The sequence below is a fragment of the Pholcus phalangioides genome, unplaced genomic scaffold, assembly GCF_987345545.1.
Source record: "Pholcus phalangioides strain wild (caught in Gottingen) unplaced genomic scaffold, Ppha-v1.0 ptg000019l_1, whole genome shotgun sequence".
In the NCBI taxonomy this organism is placed as follows: Eukaryota; Metazoa; Arthropoda; class Arachnida; order Araneae; family Pholcidae; genus Pholcus; species Pholcus phalangioides.
The window spans coordinates 10388792-10406952 of NW_028301612.1; the positions used below are offsets into that span (position 1 = coordinate 10388792).

At 36.4% G+C, this 18161-nt stretch overlaps 1 protein-coding gene across 3 annotated transcripts in view; it reads right to left on the reverse strand.

The window, feature by feature from the left end:
- Positions 1-18161, reverse strand: part of LOC149071222 (DNA-directed RNA polymerase I subunit RPA2-like) — a 52726-nt gene that overhangs the window by 16564 nt on the left and 18001 nt on the right. For all 3 annotated transcript variants that reach the window (XR_016194687.1, XM_089248150.1, XM_089248151.1), the window contains 7 exons: positions 15213-15330; positions 14226-14313; positions 7523-7756; positions 4085-4158; positions 3791-3994; positions 2724-2933; positions 831-935 (listed from right to left, as the gene is read on the reverse strand). Coding sequence is in view for 2 of the 3 variants with exons in the window: in XM_089248150.1 (XP_089104276.1) it covers positions 831-935; positions 2724-2933; positions 3791-3994; positions 4085-4158; positions 7523-7756; positions 14226-14313; positions 15213-15330 (1033 nt within the window). In the remaining variant the exon portion in view is untranslated. The remainder of the gene's footprint in view (positions 1-830; positions 936-2723; positions 2934-3790; positions 3995-4084; positions 4159-7522; positions 7757-14225; positions 14314-15212; positions 15331-18161) is intronic.

The following is an 18161-nucleotide window of genomic DNA, read 5'->3' on the forward strand; positions in this document are numbered from 1 at the left end:
TACAGTGCATTAGCGGTACCTCCGCGAACCACAAACAAGAATTGGCGCAAATGCGCAGGGATTCGGCGCCTTGGCGCACCATGTAGCAAGAGAACCGTTTCGGCGCAGTTTGGCGCAGCTCTTGCACCCCTGACAATGCCATTTCCCATTTCTGGGGAAACCTAAAAAAGAGACAAAAGCAAGTGTCCTTGCATAGGTTCTTTTTCAAAGAATAAGTTTGCAAACAAAAGATATAGTCTGTAAATCGTTCTTCTTTCGCTCACTGTTTAGAGTAAGTAAATTTGCAAACATTATATCGTATTGCATGTTTATTTTATGGTGTTACTGTATTATTTTATTATAAGATTATTTTATTGTATTATTTGTTATACTATTATTGCATTTTGCTGTTTATTAAATGTCTTTTTATGAATCATTTTTATGTCGAATAATTGTCGAACGAATCATCCGAATTTACGTTATTTCCTATGGGGAAGTTTGATTTGAATGAGCGATTCGGGTAATGAATTATTTGGATAACGAGCATGTTTATGGAATGAATTAAGCTCGTTAACCAAAGTTCTACTGTATCAGCAACTGAATATGTCAATGGTAATGAAAAAATTGATTTACTGATTTGACCACTAATAATACATATTTATGAGTTCCTTTTCCGATTCCTGAACATTGTAAAGAAGACAAATTCTATTCTATTTTTCTTACCATAAAAATATTGTACCAATCTCTTTACCATTCTCTTTACATTTTCTAGTAACTGTTTCAGAAGATATGCAAACTAATAAAAGGAGAGAAAACATAAGAATGTTGGTTGTATAAGGAAAAAAACATACATGTGTAGAATTAATACTTCGAACACTGGGATTGAACTCAAAAAATGGAATCAATGAACCAACTGAGCTAAGCAAACCGCCATCATCTATTTCTCTGTAATTAGCCTGAGAGAGTAAATAAGGGAAAAAATTAATAAAATAAAAATTTGAAAAAGTTTGTGTCGAAAAAAAGTTAACAAGTAAAGAAAGTAAATGGAATTGAAATAATGTATAAGTTTATTTGAATTGGTTATATATATATATATATATATATATATATATATATATATATATATATAATATATATATAATATTATATAATATCAGATTATATAATATTATATATATATATATTTTTTTTTAATCACATTTTAACTTTTTGACAAGGTAATAGCTTGTGAAAGTCTTTCCCAAGACAGGGAAGCCCCCCTGATGTTAAGGCATTGAACCCTCTGGTCTAAGATATTGATAGGCAGCCCCCCTCCATCTCAAGCCCAGAAGAGGGGGAGGATGCGAGTGGATATGATGTCCTAGGCGATAGACAAGGGCAGGTGCTAAATTCTTCTTTTGACCAAGATGCTTTCAACCTTAGACACAGCATGGACCACATCTGATATTTTAATAAAGCCTGCCTGCATGCCACTGTACTAATTATATATTGTCAAAGAGTTTGGCAGGGCATGAGTTGAAGACCCCCCCCCCCCCCCACCACTAATATTTTACAGCAGTGGTCCTCAACCTTTAAGTTCCTGAAAGGAAAAACACTTGCAATTTTTTTGCTGGGCAGTGGGCATAGTTGTCCAAATATATTATCAAATGGTTTTTTTTTTATCCCAGTGAAATAGTAGTTTGATAGTTATTCTCGGGTGCCAGTGTAAACTTGGCATGCACCAATGTGCTAATGGATATCGGGAGATTGGGAAAACCTATTTCAGAGGGCCGCAAAAGACTTAGGCCTGTCTGTGATTATACTGCTGCAAGTCTGTAATTAAATATTTGTATCATTGTGAATCATTTGTTATGAACTTAAAATTAAAAAACAATTAACTGAAAATTTACAAATTTATTGTTGTCTCAATTATGTGTCCCAAATACATAATTTTGCTGTATTGTCTCAAATACATAAATCTGTACAAATACACAATCTAATTTAACATGGAAAACTAAGTTTCAAGAATTATAACACTTACATTTGAATAAAACTTAATTTGGTACATTTAACTTACTGGTTAAGTTTTCTTTGAACTAACAATACAGATTAAATGTCAGGCATTATTCTTGAATAAAAAAATACTGAGTAAGCTGCAAGAGTTACAAATTAACTTTTGAAGCTATATAAGCTGCCGCTTTATTACGTGGAAATTCATGGGAGGAATTATGGAAGAAGGAATATTAGAATAAACAGTGTTTGTGTCTCTACAAGCATTCTAACTCAATGTAATGAATGATGAAAACAGCATTCATGACTGTATCTGAGGATAACTATTAAACATACATTTGATATGCATATTTTGAATAGGATTGTTAAATGAAAATTATTATTTGGCTTTAAAAGAGGAGTAGCAGCATGTACAGGATGACCGTTAACAGGAGTTTGAGTGTAAATGTCATTACACAGAAAAATCTCTGTATATAAATAGTATCCAAAAGCAATCATTTACCATAATAATAACTTATACAGAGCTTTATGATGCATTTGAAAAGTCTTTTCTGGCTATAAATATTTAAAAAGAAAATGTAAAGGAAATTTTTAAGAAATTATATTCTAAAATTTTTTGATTGTCTGTTTAGAAACTGCGCATTAAAAAACACAATTAGATATTAAGCATTTAAACAGCTTATGCATATGAAATACATGACACACAGTATGACAAGATCTGGAAATCAGTAAGAATAGTTTTGGGTTCATATTACCTGACATAAGGGGGATCCAGATGAAGCAATATTTATCAAAGCTTGTTCAAACACTCCAATGTATTTAATTTTTCCAGATACAACATTTTCGACACGACGCATCAATCTTCCTGGTGTTGTGAAAATGTATATTCCCGGATACATAATAGTAGAGTCATAACTGCTTCTTTCTTCCATGGGCAGAAAAACAATTTCTGAACATTTTAGAACCTGAAAATATGACAATAACAAGATAACCTAAAGTTGTTCTTGATTTTTCACAATTCATAAAGGGATAGACAACTTTTGAGAAGGATATTGAATCCTTGATTTAATAAAGACTGTAAACATGGTAATAAAAATGAACTACAGTGGATCCTGCTTATAACATTCCGATTTAGAACGATTTCCAGAGCTTAGTAGGACCTGCTTTCATGGGCTCAATTCTTACTAATACTCATTGAAATTTCCCATTTGAAGCGTTTTCCTGCTTACAACGATTTTTCAGGATGATTTTGTAGAAAAAGTGATAAGAAAGATTTACTGTTCATCTCCATGGAATATTTTGGTGCGACTCATACTGATGTTGCCTCTAGTGTAGCCAGCGATACTGTAGCTGACCATTACATTGGCCCCCAAACAATGAGAAGAGTGAGAAGTTGGTCACCCCTGATACCAGTACACACTCTCTTCTGAAAAAATATATAGGCTGAAATTTGATCAGAATAGGCCTAGTATTGGTTCTCCCCGCCCCTCCCCCGGAACCGCCACTGCATAGAAAGTATAGAAACTACATTATAACTGAACTAAAAAAGACATACAGAAAACTTCCCCAGTTCAGTTATAGGGCTTTGCAGTTCTGGAAAGCCAAGAAGAACCTAAAGGAATACCGACATTCCACACTTGCCAATAAAATATTAGAACAGAAGAGCAAATTATTTGAAGGTAAACTTTAATAGCTTTCATTGAAAATTTTTTTTTCTATTTGAAATAATGATACTTTGTATAATAACATGTAATCTAAAAGGTCTGATTCAACTGAACTCCAACTCATGAAAATTGAAAATATAAAAGCTTTGAAGACACACTTTCTCTACATCCGGAGGAAATTCTTTGAACCTCAGCATGTTTACAAGTTTTCTAGAAAAATCTGAAGACACCAAGCCACAGACTTTTCCATCAAGTATCACATGGTAAAATGATTCCGGTTTCAAGAGTGAATGCAATGGCATCATTCCCAAGGTTTCTAAGGCACTCTCAAGCTCCACATTTGAGTTCTTCTCTGTGATAACCTGAAAAACAAAGTTATTGGTTCAATATTTAAAATGAGGAGTTGAAGAAGACCATAAAGAATTAAGGAAAAAATTGTTTCCAGTTTTTACCTTTGCATTCACAGTCAAATAATTCGAAAAACCTGTTTTCATTCCACTAGGAGTCTGGACCGGACAGATGAATCCTATAATTACATTTTTTTTAATAATTTTATTTAAATTCCAAGACTGGGAGAATCACCAATTTGAAATTTTATCAGTTAACAATGTATCTAACACACAAGTCAGTTGATAAATTTTGTTGCAATTAATGTTTATAAAAAAAACTTTTTCTTTGAAAAGTATGACGAAATTTAATTTCTTGACTCCCAGTAGAGAATGGACGGGAAAAACAACTGAGAATGTAAGTCACAAAAAATTATTTATTTTCATGGATAATCTAGTATGCATCATACCAGTGGCATGGTAAAGCATACCACTGGCATGCCACATACTATAACAAATAGTTTAGTTTTCGCAGCTCTGGAAAGTTATCCTGTAAAATTTGATTTTTGTGACTTGTGTGTGCGCATGCTTTTCCATGTCTCACACACAAAGCAACAATTATTCTATAAAATGGTTTTTTTTTCAAATTTTTTTGTTTTAATTCATTTTTTATTTAGTGGACACACCCTATGAGGAAAAAGTTTAAATTTACTTTAACAATGTTTCTATAAGCTTTATGTTATTAATATTTTTCAAAAGGAAGGGTAAGATTTGTAAACAAGTTTAGTGTAGCACCTGTCTTAAATCTTTACTTTCAATAATAATAGTCCAGAAAGTGAAAACTTTAAAATTTTATTTTTGATGCTTTAAAAACTGGCAATCATTAATTCCAGAATGGTATAGGATAATTGTTCAATGTAATACTGGTAATTGAAAATAACCACTGAAACACAATGAAAATATTGCACTTCAAACAAAAAGAAAAGAATTTTCCATATTAAGTGGAGTACACAGAGCATTTCAATTTTCAGAGTTCTAGCTAAGTGATTCACAAAGGGTGTGCTGTGAGATCTATCAAGCGATGTCATTAGATATTTTATGGACAAAATTATACTGAACAAATGAACGAAGCAATAAAGCTGTGATTCTCAACCTATTTGCCATTACAATTTATGGGACAACCAAAATTGCTTTTTTATTGGCCAGAGATTCTCTGTGAAGAATTTAGAACTCCTTAGGGTTCAGCATACTGTCACGTTACAATGAAAACCTTATACATCAATTTTTTTTAAATGGCTTTTTGACAGCATATTGCGAACATCATATCTCACCTATTACACCTTTATTAAAAAAAAATCGGCAAAGATCTGCTTCCTATAGAAAAAAAATCTTTTGTGTGTTATTCAATGGGGCATCCCATCCCTTTGCTCTTCCTATAAAGTTGGGGATTTTTTATGTATGAGGTTTTTATTACAAGGAGACGATATGTAAAAGTTATGGGAACCCCCCTTACTCTAGCTGATGCAGACTACGTCCGCATCAGCTAGAGTAAGGGTGTTCCCAGGAAACCAATGCAGACTACATCTGCAACTTGTGATCTAAAACCCACTATAACTACTCTTTTAGCCTATTTGCACGAGTGGGGTTGAACATGAACAAATGAACAATTGGGTATTTATTACATTTTATATGGTGGTTGCCTTCTTGGTTACATAGGACAGATAACGAGACATATAAAAATAAACAGTGAGGTATTTATTACATTCCATGTGATGATTGTCCTCTTGGTTACATAGGGCAGACAAGGAGACCCATAAAAACTAGATTAAATGAGTATGCTCGTTGTATTAAAAATCAAGAATGTGAAAAATTGACCATCGCTGCTCACTGCTGGCAAGAGGGTCTTAGATTCAAATTAGATTTAAATTTCAAGAAGGAGAAATCTTCCACAAAGTAAAGTCCAAGGCTGATTTAGACTTCTACGAAAGCACATATATTCAGGCCTTCAAAAATAAATTAGTAAATGACAGTAAATTAACACTACCGATCACAGCACAATGACTTAAGTTCATAACTTATACAAATACAACGCCACAACAGGCAAATTGCCCAACGAGGTGGCTGACTTAAGAACATCATGGATCCCCGAGCCCCTACCTACTACTGCTACACCACACATGAACCCCCCCGCCCCCCGCGGAACCCCCCAACGAATCGGTACATGCGGGAATGTGCGTGTACGTGTAGTGCAACCTGACGTAAATTTTTTTGTTTCTGTGTAATGCTTGTTATGTGTAGTGCTGTCATCTGCCCCCAGTTTTACTAACTATGAGTGAAGTGTTATGGTTGAATGATTTACCGTTTTAGGACTGTTGCTCTCTGTGGCGAGACTTTTTAACGGGGAGATCGGCTCGCATTTGCGCCTTGAAGTTGGGAACCACAGAAAACCAACTTCAGCCGACCACCACTGTGGGGTTCGAACCCGGATTCTCGCATCACGAGTCCGGCACTATAACCACTCGACCACCACTCGACCACCAATCAGGAATTGTAAGAAAATTTGAATAGACAAATCAGATAGCTCCATTTTGCAGGCAGCCAATCAGGATGTTATAGAAGATTTACGCACAGGTGCTTCATTCTGGTCATGATGTTTGACTTAGACAGACGTATATATTTTTTTCTGCTGAGCAGTCAACAGTTAAGATTTGGTAATCAATCCAAGTGGGATCCTCGGTCAGGGTGATATTTTGTATCCTCTGCAGACCACACCCATAGTGTGTCGAAATGCATAAGGAGTTTTGATTTTTCCTTGTATTTACCTTTTTCGTTGGTGATTTTTCTGAATATGCAGTGGAAACCTCGATACAATGATGCATCAATACAACAATACTCTATGGATCAAGAAAAAACATTGTTGATGGATATAGAGGGATTATCTTTACATCAAAAGGTAGCATTTAACATTCCACTATAGGCATTTCCAAATAAGATTTGAAAAAATATCGTTCTAAAGGGATTTATTGTTATATCTAGGGCCGGACAAATCCCAGGTGACTAAGAAATTGGTCTTGGCACCTAAAATTTTCTTTGTGTAGTTATTAAACTGCAGGCTGAGAGCAGCACAAAATGTTTGCAATCTTATAGCAGCAGATCTGCCAACATGAAAGAGGGTCATTATGATCTGAAAAGTCAAAGGAAGCAATATTTTGGACCTTTTTCCACCGGGTAAAGTTTTTTTGGCACCTACATTTTTTTGTAATTTGTCCAGCCCTGGTTATATCAAGCATCATTGTAGCGAGATTTCACTGTACCTAATTTTTAGTTGAGTTCAACAAATGTGTTGTTGAAATGGCACTTGCAATCAGGGTTCTCTTTAAGGTGGACACTTTGGCAATCTACTCACTATGTCTATGGGTAGAGCAAAAATGGCAACCAGTTCAAAGCAAATAGAATGTTAAATTATGGGAATCCCACCACTTGTTATGGGTAAATACCAATATCTATAAAAATAAACTAAAAACATTTTTGAGATATTGTTGACACAGTAAATGAATTACTAACCCCAATATTCTGGATGTATTTTACGTATAGATGGAGTGTATTGGTTGAAAACAAATTTATGAATTTGATGACAGTATGACAAGTGATGAATAAAGTTTGTGCTTTCACAAAACAGAGAATACCCAGTTTCCCAATCCAGGTTCATCTTTGCAGAAGGAACGTTTCCAGTACTCAAAGCTTTATTCAAATAATATCCGAGACCCCAGGCTTTGTTAGTGCAATGGATCATGACAACTGAAAAAAAAACAAAAACAATTACACATAAAATTCTGGACTTTGGTATACAAGTGGACAGCATAAACAGGTAAAATAGAAATTGATACAGAATAAAATTAATATTCTTTGTCAGAGAGATTGAATAGTCAAACTCTAGATCAGGGGTTCTTGACCACGAGTTTGCAGACTCGTTGGGGGTTCTTGGAAAGATTTCAAGGGGCTCTATGGGCTTGGATGTGAAAACAACAACCTAGTATATTTATTATTATTAAACAACCTAGTATATTTATTATTATTAAACAACCTAGTATATTTATTATTATTAAACAACCTAGTATATTTATTATTATTAAACAACGTAGTATATTTATTATTATTAAACAACCTAGTATATTTATTATTATTAAACAACCTAGTATATTTATTATTATTAAACAACTGTTGGCTCCTAAGGAAAATGGCCGCGGCTTCAATTCAAGTATTCCGGGTTTTTACTAACGTTTTCAAAAAAGCAGACTTTATTCGAATTCAGAACATTAACAAGCGTAGCCTAAATACGACTACTCTCCTCTACCATCCCTTAATTCAATCTCTCTAATACTACCGCTCTCATACTTTCTTTTTTAAGCTTGACGTTCTTACAAATCGCTCGTTCCCTCGAGCACAAAGTCACGTTACATTTCTTCCTTTTCAGCGGCTGTTCAACAGCTTCCTACACTCGGTCATCCTGACCTGCAATCGTCCCGATTGCCCCACAGTACTGGTCTTTACGTGTCGACCTCTTCGGATTACGTCTTGGTAACACTGGCTCATCTTCTTCTTGCACTGAAATGTCTTCATCATCGGACTCAGACTCACACCTCCAAGCTTTTAGTTGGCTCACGTGCGCTGTTGTCGTGTACAGATGACCTTTCACTGTTGATTCCAATTCAGTCACCCGATACGTGTCATTTGGTAATACAGCCGTGACAGTCATCGGTCCTCTATACTTCGGTTGAGTCTTCGTCGGTTGCCCCATGGCTCTCGGACTTTTCTTCATAACAACAACCTCGCCTGGTTCGAACACTATTGTAGCACATCTGCGCTTATCGAAGGTGCTCTTCATTTTTCTTTGATTCTCCACGATTATATCTCGAGCTTCTTTTCTTATTTCCTCTGGATCCATCCACGAGTTATTCTCCTCATCTGCTAACCGTCTCAACATTCCATCATTGAATCTTGGAGAATATCCATGCAACATCTCAAATGGTGTCTTACCAGATGACTTGTTCACAAAGTTGTTCAGATTTCGTTCTACCAACTTGATTTTCACGTCCCAGTCCTTATGGTCTCTGTTCTCCATACCTGTAGTTATCGACGACAATATAGTCCTATTTGCTCTTTCGACCATCCCATTTGCTCTAGGGTGTTTCGTTGAATTGAGCGTATGGTGAATTCCGTTATCCTTGCAGTACTTTTCAAACTGCTGTGACGTAAAACAAGAACCACGATCGCTTATAATTCGGTCCGGTAGTCCAAAGTCATTCACAAAGATGTTGACCGATTTCATTACACAAGTAGTTGAAGTATTTCTAACTGGAAATAATCGTACGAATCTGGTAAGGTTGTCAATGATCACTAGTAGCTCCTGATTTCCCTTCGAACTTTTGACAAAAGGTCCCAGATGATCCATATGTATCACTGCAAACGGTCTTTTTCCGGGTTCGATTGCGTGCAGCAATCCCTGTTGCTTACCTGCCGGTAACTTATTGACCAAACATTCCAGACACATAGCTATATGACGTTTTACATAGCGTTTCATGTATGGGAACCAGTACATTTCCTTGATCTTCCCAACTGTTCTGTCTGTGGCGAAATGCCCCATAAGATCATGAAATTTGATTACAGTACCTTTCCGCATGCACTTCGGAATTACATACAATAGTTTCAATTTTCCTTTATCGTCCACCTTCCTGAAGAGTCGGTTATTCTTCAGCTCGTACCCAAGAACTAATTGTTTTTCCTCCTTGGTCCGGTCCGTATCGTTTTTCTGTAATATTTCTATCTTTTTCTTCAGTTCGTCATCTGTATGCTGGATCATTAGGATTTGATCTTCCTCAGTGAGAGTTAAGCATATCTCTAATTTCTGATCGATAAATGAGTCTAGAGTATCTTTTGACTCTGCTACAGGTGCTCTACTAAGTGCGTCTATATGTGCCATTTTTGATCCTGATCGATGTTTCACCTCGAAGTCATATTCCTGAATTAGATCAAACCATCTGGTTATCTGTGGATTCATGCATTTCTTTGTATTCATGTAGACCAAAGCTTGACAGTCAGTGACGATAGTGAACTTGATCCCAATTAGGAATTGTCGCAATCTATCCAACGTCCAAACAATCGCCATCAATTCCAATTTACTCGAGTGATATTTACTCTCAGTTTCCGTGGTCTTCTTGCTCACACAATATACTAGATGCCACTTGCCGTTCGTTCCTTTCTGCAACAACATTCCCGCTAACCCAATTGAGCTCGCGTCACAATGGACTTCGGTTTCCGCTCTCGCATCATAGTGTGATAGTATAGGTTGGCACATCAACGCATACTTCAGTTCTTCAAAAGCCCTTGTCTGTTCCTCTTTCCAAGTAAACTCTTCGTTCTTTCGAGTCAATCGTGTCAATGGATCAGCTTTCTGTGCATAGTTTTTTATAAATCTTCTAAAATAACTAGTCAATCCTAGAAATCTACGTAGTTCATGAACGTTACCGGGAATCGGAAAGTCTTTGACAGCTTTCAACTTCCTCGAACCTGGCTGAATGCCTTCTGCATTGACAACGAATCCTAAGAACTCCAGTTCTCTTTTCCCGAATTCACATTTTGTCAACTTCAGCGTCAATCCGGCTGTTCTCAGTCTTTCGAACACTTCTCTAATTCGCTCCATCATATCTGTCCAATCCTTCGCTGGTATCAAGATATCATCGAGATAGCATAAGACCTTAGTGTTCATGAGTGGACCCAACATTTGACACATCAGTCTTTGAAACTCTGCTGGTGCATTTGCTAACCCGAATATCATACGTTCAAACTGTCCTGTTTCATCTGGAGTGATGAATGCTGTTTTCAACTTCGCTTCCTCCGTTAGCGGTATCTGCAAGTATCCATGAGCTAGATCCAACGTCGTAAACACTTTACACCCAGCCAAATTTTCCAGTAAATCATCGATTCGTGGCAATGGGAATTTGTCTTTCACTGTCTGATTATTCAATCGACGGTAGTCCACAACTAATCGGTTTTCACCTGTCTTTTTCTTCACCAATAATACTGGACTAGCATACGGTGACCTAGTTTCTGTGACTATACCATTATCTTTCCATTCTTTCACGATATCGCTGATTGCCGTCCTCTCAGACAAACTTGTTCTATACGGCGGTACACAAATAGGTTTGCTGCCTTCTACTTCCTTAATGTCCATCTTAGTCAACGATGTACACCCAAGTTCCTCAATGGACAATGCAAAAACATCTCTATACTCATTCACCAATGACCAAACTTCACGCTTTTCTTCTTTCTCAGTTGAATCGTCGAACTTTATCTCATCTAAACGAATTCCTCTTCTCTTACGTCCTCGTCCCTCACACGTAGTACCCACATTAGCAAATTTCTTATCGCGAGACTGTAATTCATCCCACAGTTCATCCTTCAAGGCCACACTTGAAATGATATCATCCTCACAGATTACTTCAATGTCCCTCGATCCTATAACGGCCTCACTCACGCAGCAATCAGTCGAAGGACTCACTTCTTCATCCACCAGAATATCCAAGTTTTCACGTAGCTCATCACACACAAAAGAGTTTCTGACTTCGGGGTTTCCTACAGCTTCATCAGATTCTTCTAATTCCCTCATGCTCAGTTTATCAACAACGATTGACGCACGACCGATACACTGTCCTTCGCCAAACTTCACAACATGTTTCCCTAAATTCAAAATAGGAACCTTCGTTTTCCCCTTCACGACTTCTAGCAAGACATCAGTATTTCCTTGGCTTCCTTTCATCAGCACCAGTCCGTCCTCCACATCTTCTGTTCTGGCATCGATGACCTCCATCGTTGCACCTTCAACTTCTTCTGGATTCATGGTCATCAGCTCTATCCTTTTCTCCTCGACTCCGACATCTCGAACACATGGCAACTCACTTGCGTGCCACACGCGCAGTCTTCCTCCACTCCCGGCAAACTCAATTTCCGGCGACATCAGATAGTTCCGTCCAACTATCAAATCATACGACTGTGCATTATCATCGACGACCAACACATCCACAGCTGACTTTGCACCATCCACTTCCAAATCCACGTTAAGTTTCCCAAGTGCAACTGCTGATGGCTTCACCAGATCTCCATAACCGAATAATTCTTCTGATTTCGGCACATACTTGAGCTTCATATCCTCCGCTACGGACTTCTTCAACAATGTCACACTACTTCCAGTGTCGATCAAACATGAGATGAGACGCCCATCATTGATCCTAGCATTTTTGATGCAGTTCCCTTCGTAACAATCAGCACAACCATTTGCTGCCAAGTTGACTTTCTTCGTTGTAGTCTGATCACAGTGCTTTTGAATATGACCGGCCACACCACACAGGCGGCATGTTAAATTCTTCTTTCTTGGACAATCACGCGACACATGACCCAGGTATCCACACGAAAAACATCTGGGCTCCCATTCCTGCCGCTTATTGTCTCTCGGAACCGTTGGCCTGACACGTTGTCCCTCGCCGTCACGAACTTCACTCATACGAGGTCGATTGTTCCGGTTCAAAGTCGTTCCCATCATCATGTCTCTCCTTGGATCCACGTGCACAATTCGATCCTGAGCAACGGTTCTTCGGTGAGCATCTACCCTTTGGTCATCCCAAAATCCGGATCTTCGTTCATCAGTCCCGGTGAACTTGTGACTTTTTACATCCTCGATCTCGGATCTCACGACTTCGTATTCATCGAGCTTCTTCGCTAATTCATCAGGGTTCACAAAACTAGACCATTGATCGATGAAATGTTCACGAATTTTCGTCGGTACCCGCGATTTCATCTGTTCTGTGACGATCAGTTTCTTCAATGATTCAAACTCGGTAACATTCAGAAGAGATAGCCACTCGGAAAAGAAGACATTCAATTCATATCCAAAGTCCTTCCAAGTCGACTTCAGACGTCGGGAGTGCTGGATAAACTTTTGCCGTATCTTCTCTGTCGTCAGCTTGAATCGATTCAGCAACAGTCCCTTGACGAAACCATAGTCGTTAATCCTCTCCTTGGGTTCACGGATCACGATTTCGGACACTTCGTAAGGCAGTAACACTAATAAGCTAGTGACCCATTGTTCCTCTGGTACTCTCGCAAGTTCGGCTTGGCACTCGAAGTACTGTAAATACAGACTTAAATCCCCGTTATCCGCGTCGAACTTCTGTATCTTCTTCGTCAAATCGCACGGTACGATGCGATAACTTTCGGTGACATCATCGATATTTCGCGACGCCGCACATGTTATCCGAAGACGCTCCAGTTCGAACTGCCGCTCGGCCTCTCGTTCCTGTCGCTGAGCTTCATCTTCTTTCTTCTGTCGCAGAGCTTCGGCTTCTTCTTTCCGTCGCAGAGCTTCGGCTTCTTCTTTCCGTCGCAGAGCTTCGGCTTCTTCTTTCCGTCGCAGAGCTTCGGCTTCTTCTTTCCGTCGCAGAGCTTCGGCTTCTTCTTGACGGGTTTCGATGATCTGCTCGAGGAGGCCTCTAACAAATTCCTCTTCATAGTTCTTCGACATGACGATGAGATTCTTCAGATCGGCGACTCTGTCATCTGAAGACGGCTTCTCTCCCAACTCCAATGCCAGCATCTCCAAGTCTTTCTTTCGTCCTCTCACGAGAAATGACATTTTCTTCTATCGCAGTCCGGTTTTATATCCCGCTTCTGATAAATCTGTTGGCTCCTAAGGAAAATGGCCGCGGCTTCAATTCAAGTATTCCGGGTTTTTACTAACGTTTTCAAAAAAGCAGACTTTATTCGAATTCAGAACATTAACAAGCGTAGCCTAAATACGACTACTCTCCTCTACCATCCCTTAATTCAATCTCTCTAATACTACCGCTCTCATACTTTCTTTTTTAAGCTTGACGTTCTTACAAATCGCTCGTTCCCTCGAGCACAAAGTCACGTTACATTTCTTCCTTTTCAGCGGCTGTTCAACAGCTTCCTACACAACCTAGTATATTATAACCTAGTATATAAGCATGTTGAGTACACCAATATTAAGAAAGAAAAAATTTCAACATTCATTCGCAAGATATTTTACATAAACATATAAAACTGGTAAACTAAGACAATGAGTAAAAAAACTTGCAATAAATTTTCTAAGTTGAATATAACTAATCATTAAAATGAAAAAAAAGATTAAATAGTTTCTCTGGCAATTAATAAGACATTAAGAAAATCTTTAATTTTTTTAACATTCACTTACGTGGTGTCAATGAAAATGAAGTGCCTTCAGTTTCAACTTTTTTATCTAAAATCCTTCTCACAGACCTCAAATACCCTAGAAGCTCAAACTACACAGAGAATACAAACATATGAGATTTAAATTTTGTTACGTATATAAGATTTATGTTGTTAACCAGTCAGGTGGTTATGACAACATATGCCAACGTGCCAATTTTTAAATCGAATTATTAAACAATTAATCCAATTATTTAAATAAATGAAAACAAATTAGTAATTGTTCCAATTATCCTAATTTTTTTTATGATGATTTTAAAAAACAGTGAAGAACATGTTAAATCAATTTAAATGTATTCATAAACATTTTAATCCAAAAAATTTATTTTATTAGCTTCAAACTTTTAAAAAAGGAAGAAAGGAGAAATTAATTGGACTGAGTGATAAAAGATTTTTAAAAATAACAACGATTACAGAACGTGCAACTGAATTACAATAATGTATTTATATTTTTTATGAATTTTTAGCAATGAGAAGAGAAATGTGACAGTAAGATTAATCAGTTTAACAAAATTCATTAAAGTTCTAATAAAAGAAAAATTATTTGAAATTATTTCTCATCATCACTATATTCTTACAATACTATTTCAGGTTCAAATTATTAACCACCTTTTATCATACAAACTTTATAATAAGTTATTTTTTGCAAACAATAATCCACACACAAAAAAAAATTAAAAAATAATTCCTACAATTTCCTCTATTGTGTGGTTGTTGCTACAGTTTAATGTTACGTTTTTTAAAGAAGAAATCCTCTTTCCATATTTTTATATTTATCATCATATTAGCCCATACATGTGCATTTTGAGATGAAAATTTAAGAAAAGTCCACATAGATTAATAGTTCACATTATTAATTTTAATTGTAAGCTTTAAATGATTTAAACCAGTAAATAACTTGGTTATCATTTTTCAGTGTGACACAAAAGTTGCAAATAAACTAAAAGCTCACCCTTAAAAGCATTAGGTATAGCTGACCACCTAATAGTAGCTCTTGGTTTCTCAAATCATCTGGACTTTCAGCAGCCAGTTCACCTTTCACCAGCTTGAGGAGTTTCTTGAACATTATACTGTAAGCACAAGTGAAATAAAATGAAACTGATCAAATACACAATAGTAATAATGAATGATAATCAGAATATAAATTCCTTCTAAAATTGTTGTAAGACAATGGGTGCCCCAGAAAGTTTTTTAAAACTTTTATTACCAGAAACTTTTTTAAAACTTTTATTACCAGAAACTTTTTCAAATTCCTCACCACATTGCCAGAGTAGTAGCATGACATGAACAAAGATCTTTTCGGTAAGGTCAAGATTTCTTCTTTTTTTCTTTTTCAAGCCGAGCACAACTCAGGTCTATCGCCATGGGCAATTTACTACCTAGTGAGTTGTGCCGGAAGTGTAAGTATGTGTACCTAACAGTCTGAGTGCGTATCTAGTGTTGTGTATGATTTTTAGTGCTGCCATCTATATCTCAGAAGTGAAGTGAGTGAAGTGTAATGACTGAATATTTGTACTGTTTGTAGGACTGTTGTTCTCTGTGGCGAGACTTTTTAACGGGGAGATCGGTTCGCATTTGCGCCTTGAAGTTGGGAACCACAGAAAACCAACTTCAGCCAACCACCACTGTGGTGACGGTGGGGCTCGAACCCGGGTCCCCACGATGCGAGTCCGTCATTATGACCACTCGACCACCACAGCAGCCAAGGTCAAGATTAGACTAAAAAAGTTCACTTTGAAAACATCAACTAGGCGTTAAAAATGACTGTGTGCAAATACTTCAACTTTTGAAAGATGGATTGCATCATTCAAGCAGAAATAATAAAAAATATTTGTATCACTTTTCCACAGATGGAATTTGAATCCTGGTTGGGAATGCTACACCGATCGAACTGACATTTTTACCAAACACACTGTCACAATACCTACTAATAGCTCCTTCTAAAACAGTACAGTGAAACCTGTCTAAGACGGACACTATATGAGACGGAAACCTGCCTTAAACAGAATCAAAATACAGTCATCCAATGATTAGAGCTTTTATGTGCACCTTTATAAAATGAAAATCTGTGTAAAACAGGATATTATTTCAGCCTGTTGACGTTCCATTTCATACAGGTTTCACTGTATATGCAGTACCTACAAATTGCTATTATGGCAAACTTCACAAGTAATAATAATTACTTTATTTCCTTCATTATTGTTGAACAATGCTAACCTCAAGTTATTTTAACCGTTTTTAAAAATATTTTTTATGCTTGAAAAATTACAAATAATGCAAATAATTTTTTGCGCTATTTACAATCTGCAAAAAAATTGATCCATTTTTTTTTTTTTTTTTTGTAGTTCTTTATGCATCTTAAAGAATCCATTGCATCTTTTTCATGCATCTTGACTGATTTCACAGCATGGCTCCCCACAAAGGTGCTGACAGGGCTACAGCCTCACACATTACACTATTTTTTGGAGTATTACATTATTTTTTTACATTATATATATATATTACATTATTTTTTTGGAGTCTCTTCCACAGTCCAGTCTGTCACAACTGTCTTAGACAATTCACACAGCAAATTATGAAGACATGTAAGTTTACTAAGAATGACGCTATGGAGATCACTTCCAAGAGCACAGTTTAAAATGTGTAACTTACAAGTTCCGATATAAATAAGTCAAGGTGTGGACTAGATAGTTTTATTGTCCCTCCCTTTTTATAGTCTTTTTATAGTCCATCCCTTTTTAAAAAGGATTTGCTTAAATTTAACGGTCGATGCCAGTGTAATCGTCTTCGACAAATGAAGCACTTTCATTTCTAGCTCTTTGCTAAGCATTGTAAATATTGTTTATGCTTCTGCATGCCTTAAAAATACGGAAGACCATTGAGTATTCTCAGCCACTTCGTTGGGCATTTTGCCTGTTGTGGTGTTGTATTTGTATTTATATCATCACAAAACCTAGAATAGGCCTATGTACCCAACTGTTATGCAAACTGTAGTGTCACCTATACACAAAATGTGCACCATAATGATGAATGATGATACTGCCCAAGACCATGAAGTAGTAAATACAATTTTTTTTTTTTTTTCAAACCAGGTATAGACCTGTGATTATATTTTTAATCACCACTCTACTTGTTGAACTCTCACACTAAGCAAATGAAAAATTAATAAACCACCAAATGGTCCCTCCCCATGGTTTAATAACTTTAAAAGCAATACAATTTCTACTTTGGCAGAATCATTAATTGCAATCTACTACATTTGTATCATTTGGCATTATATCAATGATTCCCTCCTAAATTAAAATCAAGTATATGAATTTTGTTGATAGGTTTTGGTAAAAAAGTAGGACAAAACCAAGAAAGTAGGACATTTTACCAAAAGGTAGGAGGAGTGGGAGCTAAACAAAATATGAACAAACAAAACAAAAATTAATGAAAATTTTCACTGGTTGAAAGTAATAAATATAATTTTGTTTTTTGGTTTTTCAGTATATTCTCCAAAATCAATGAATAAATTAATCTAATACAATCCGTAAATGAAAAACAAATTATTTATTATACATATAATTGATTCTAATTGCATTCAGGGTGCATAGCGAACAGGGCATATGGCATTTCACTGGCAATTCATTGATCCTAGAGGTATATTTCCAATTAGAAAAAGTTTCCAAATCACGTTATTACTCAATTATGTCTTTCATACTGCAAGGGGTTACATAGGTATTAAAATTAAAAAATTAACTTTTTATATCATCCTCATGTGCCAAAAACCCAATTAGAAAGTTGTTGCCCAGTCTCTCCTGATGCCAACTAAAAAAATTCCACATTTTTAAGTGCAGTATTCGCTGAGATATTCAAATTAAGAAACAGAGTAAAGTTGGTTTTTTTTTAAAATTTAAAT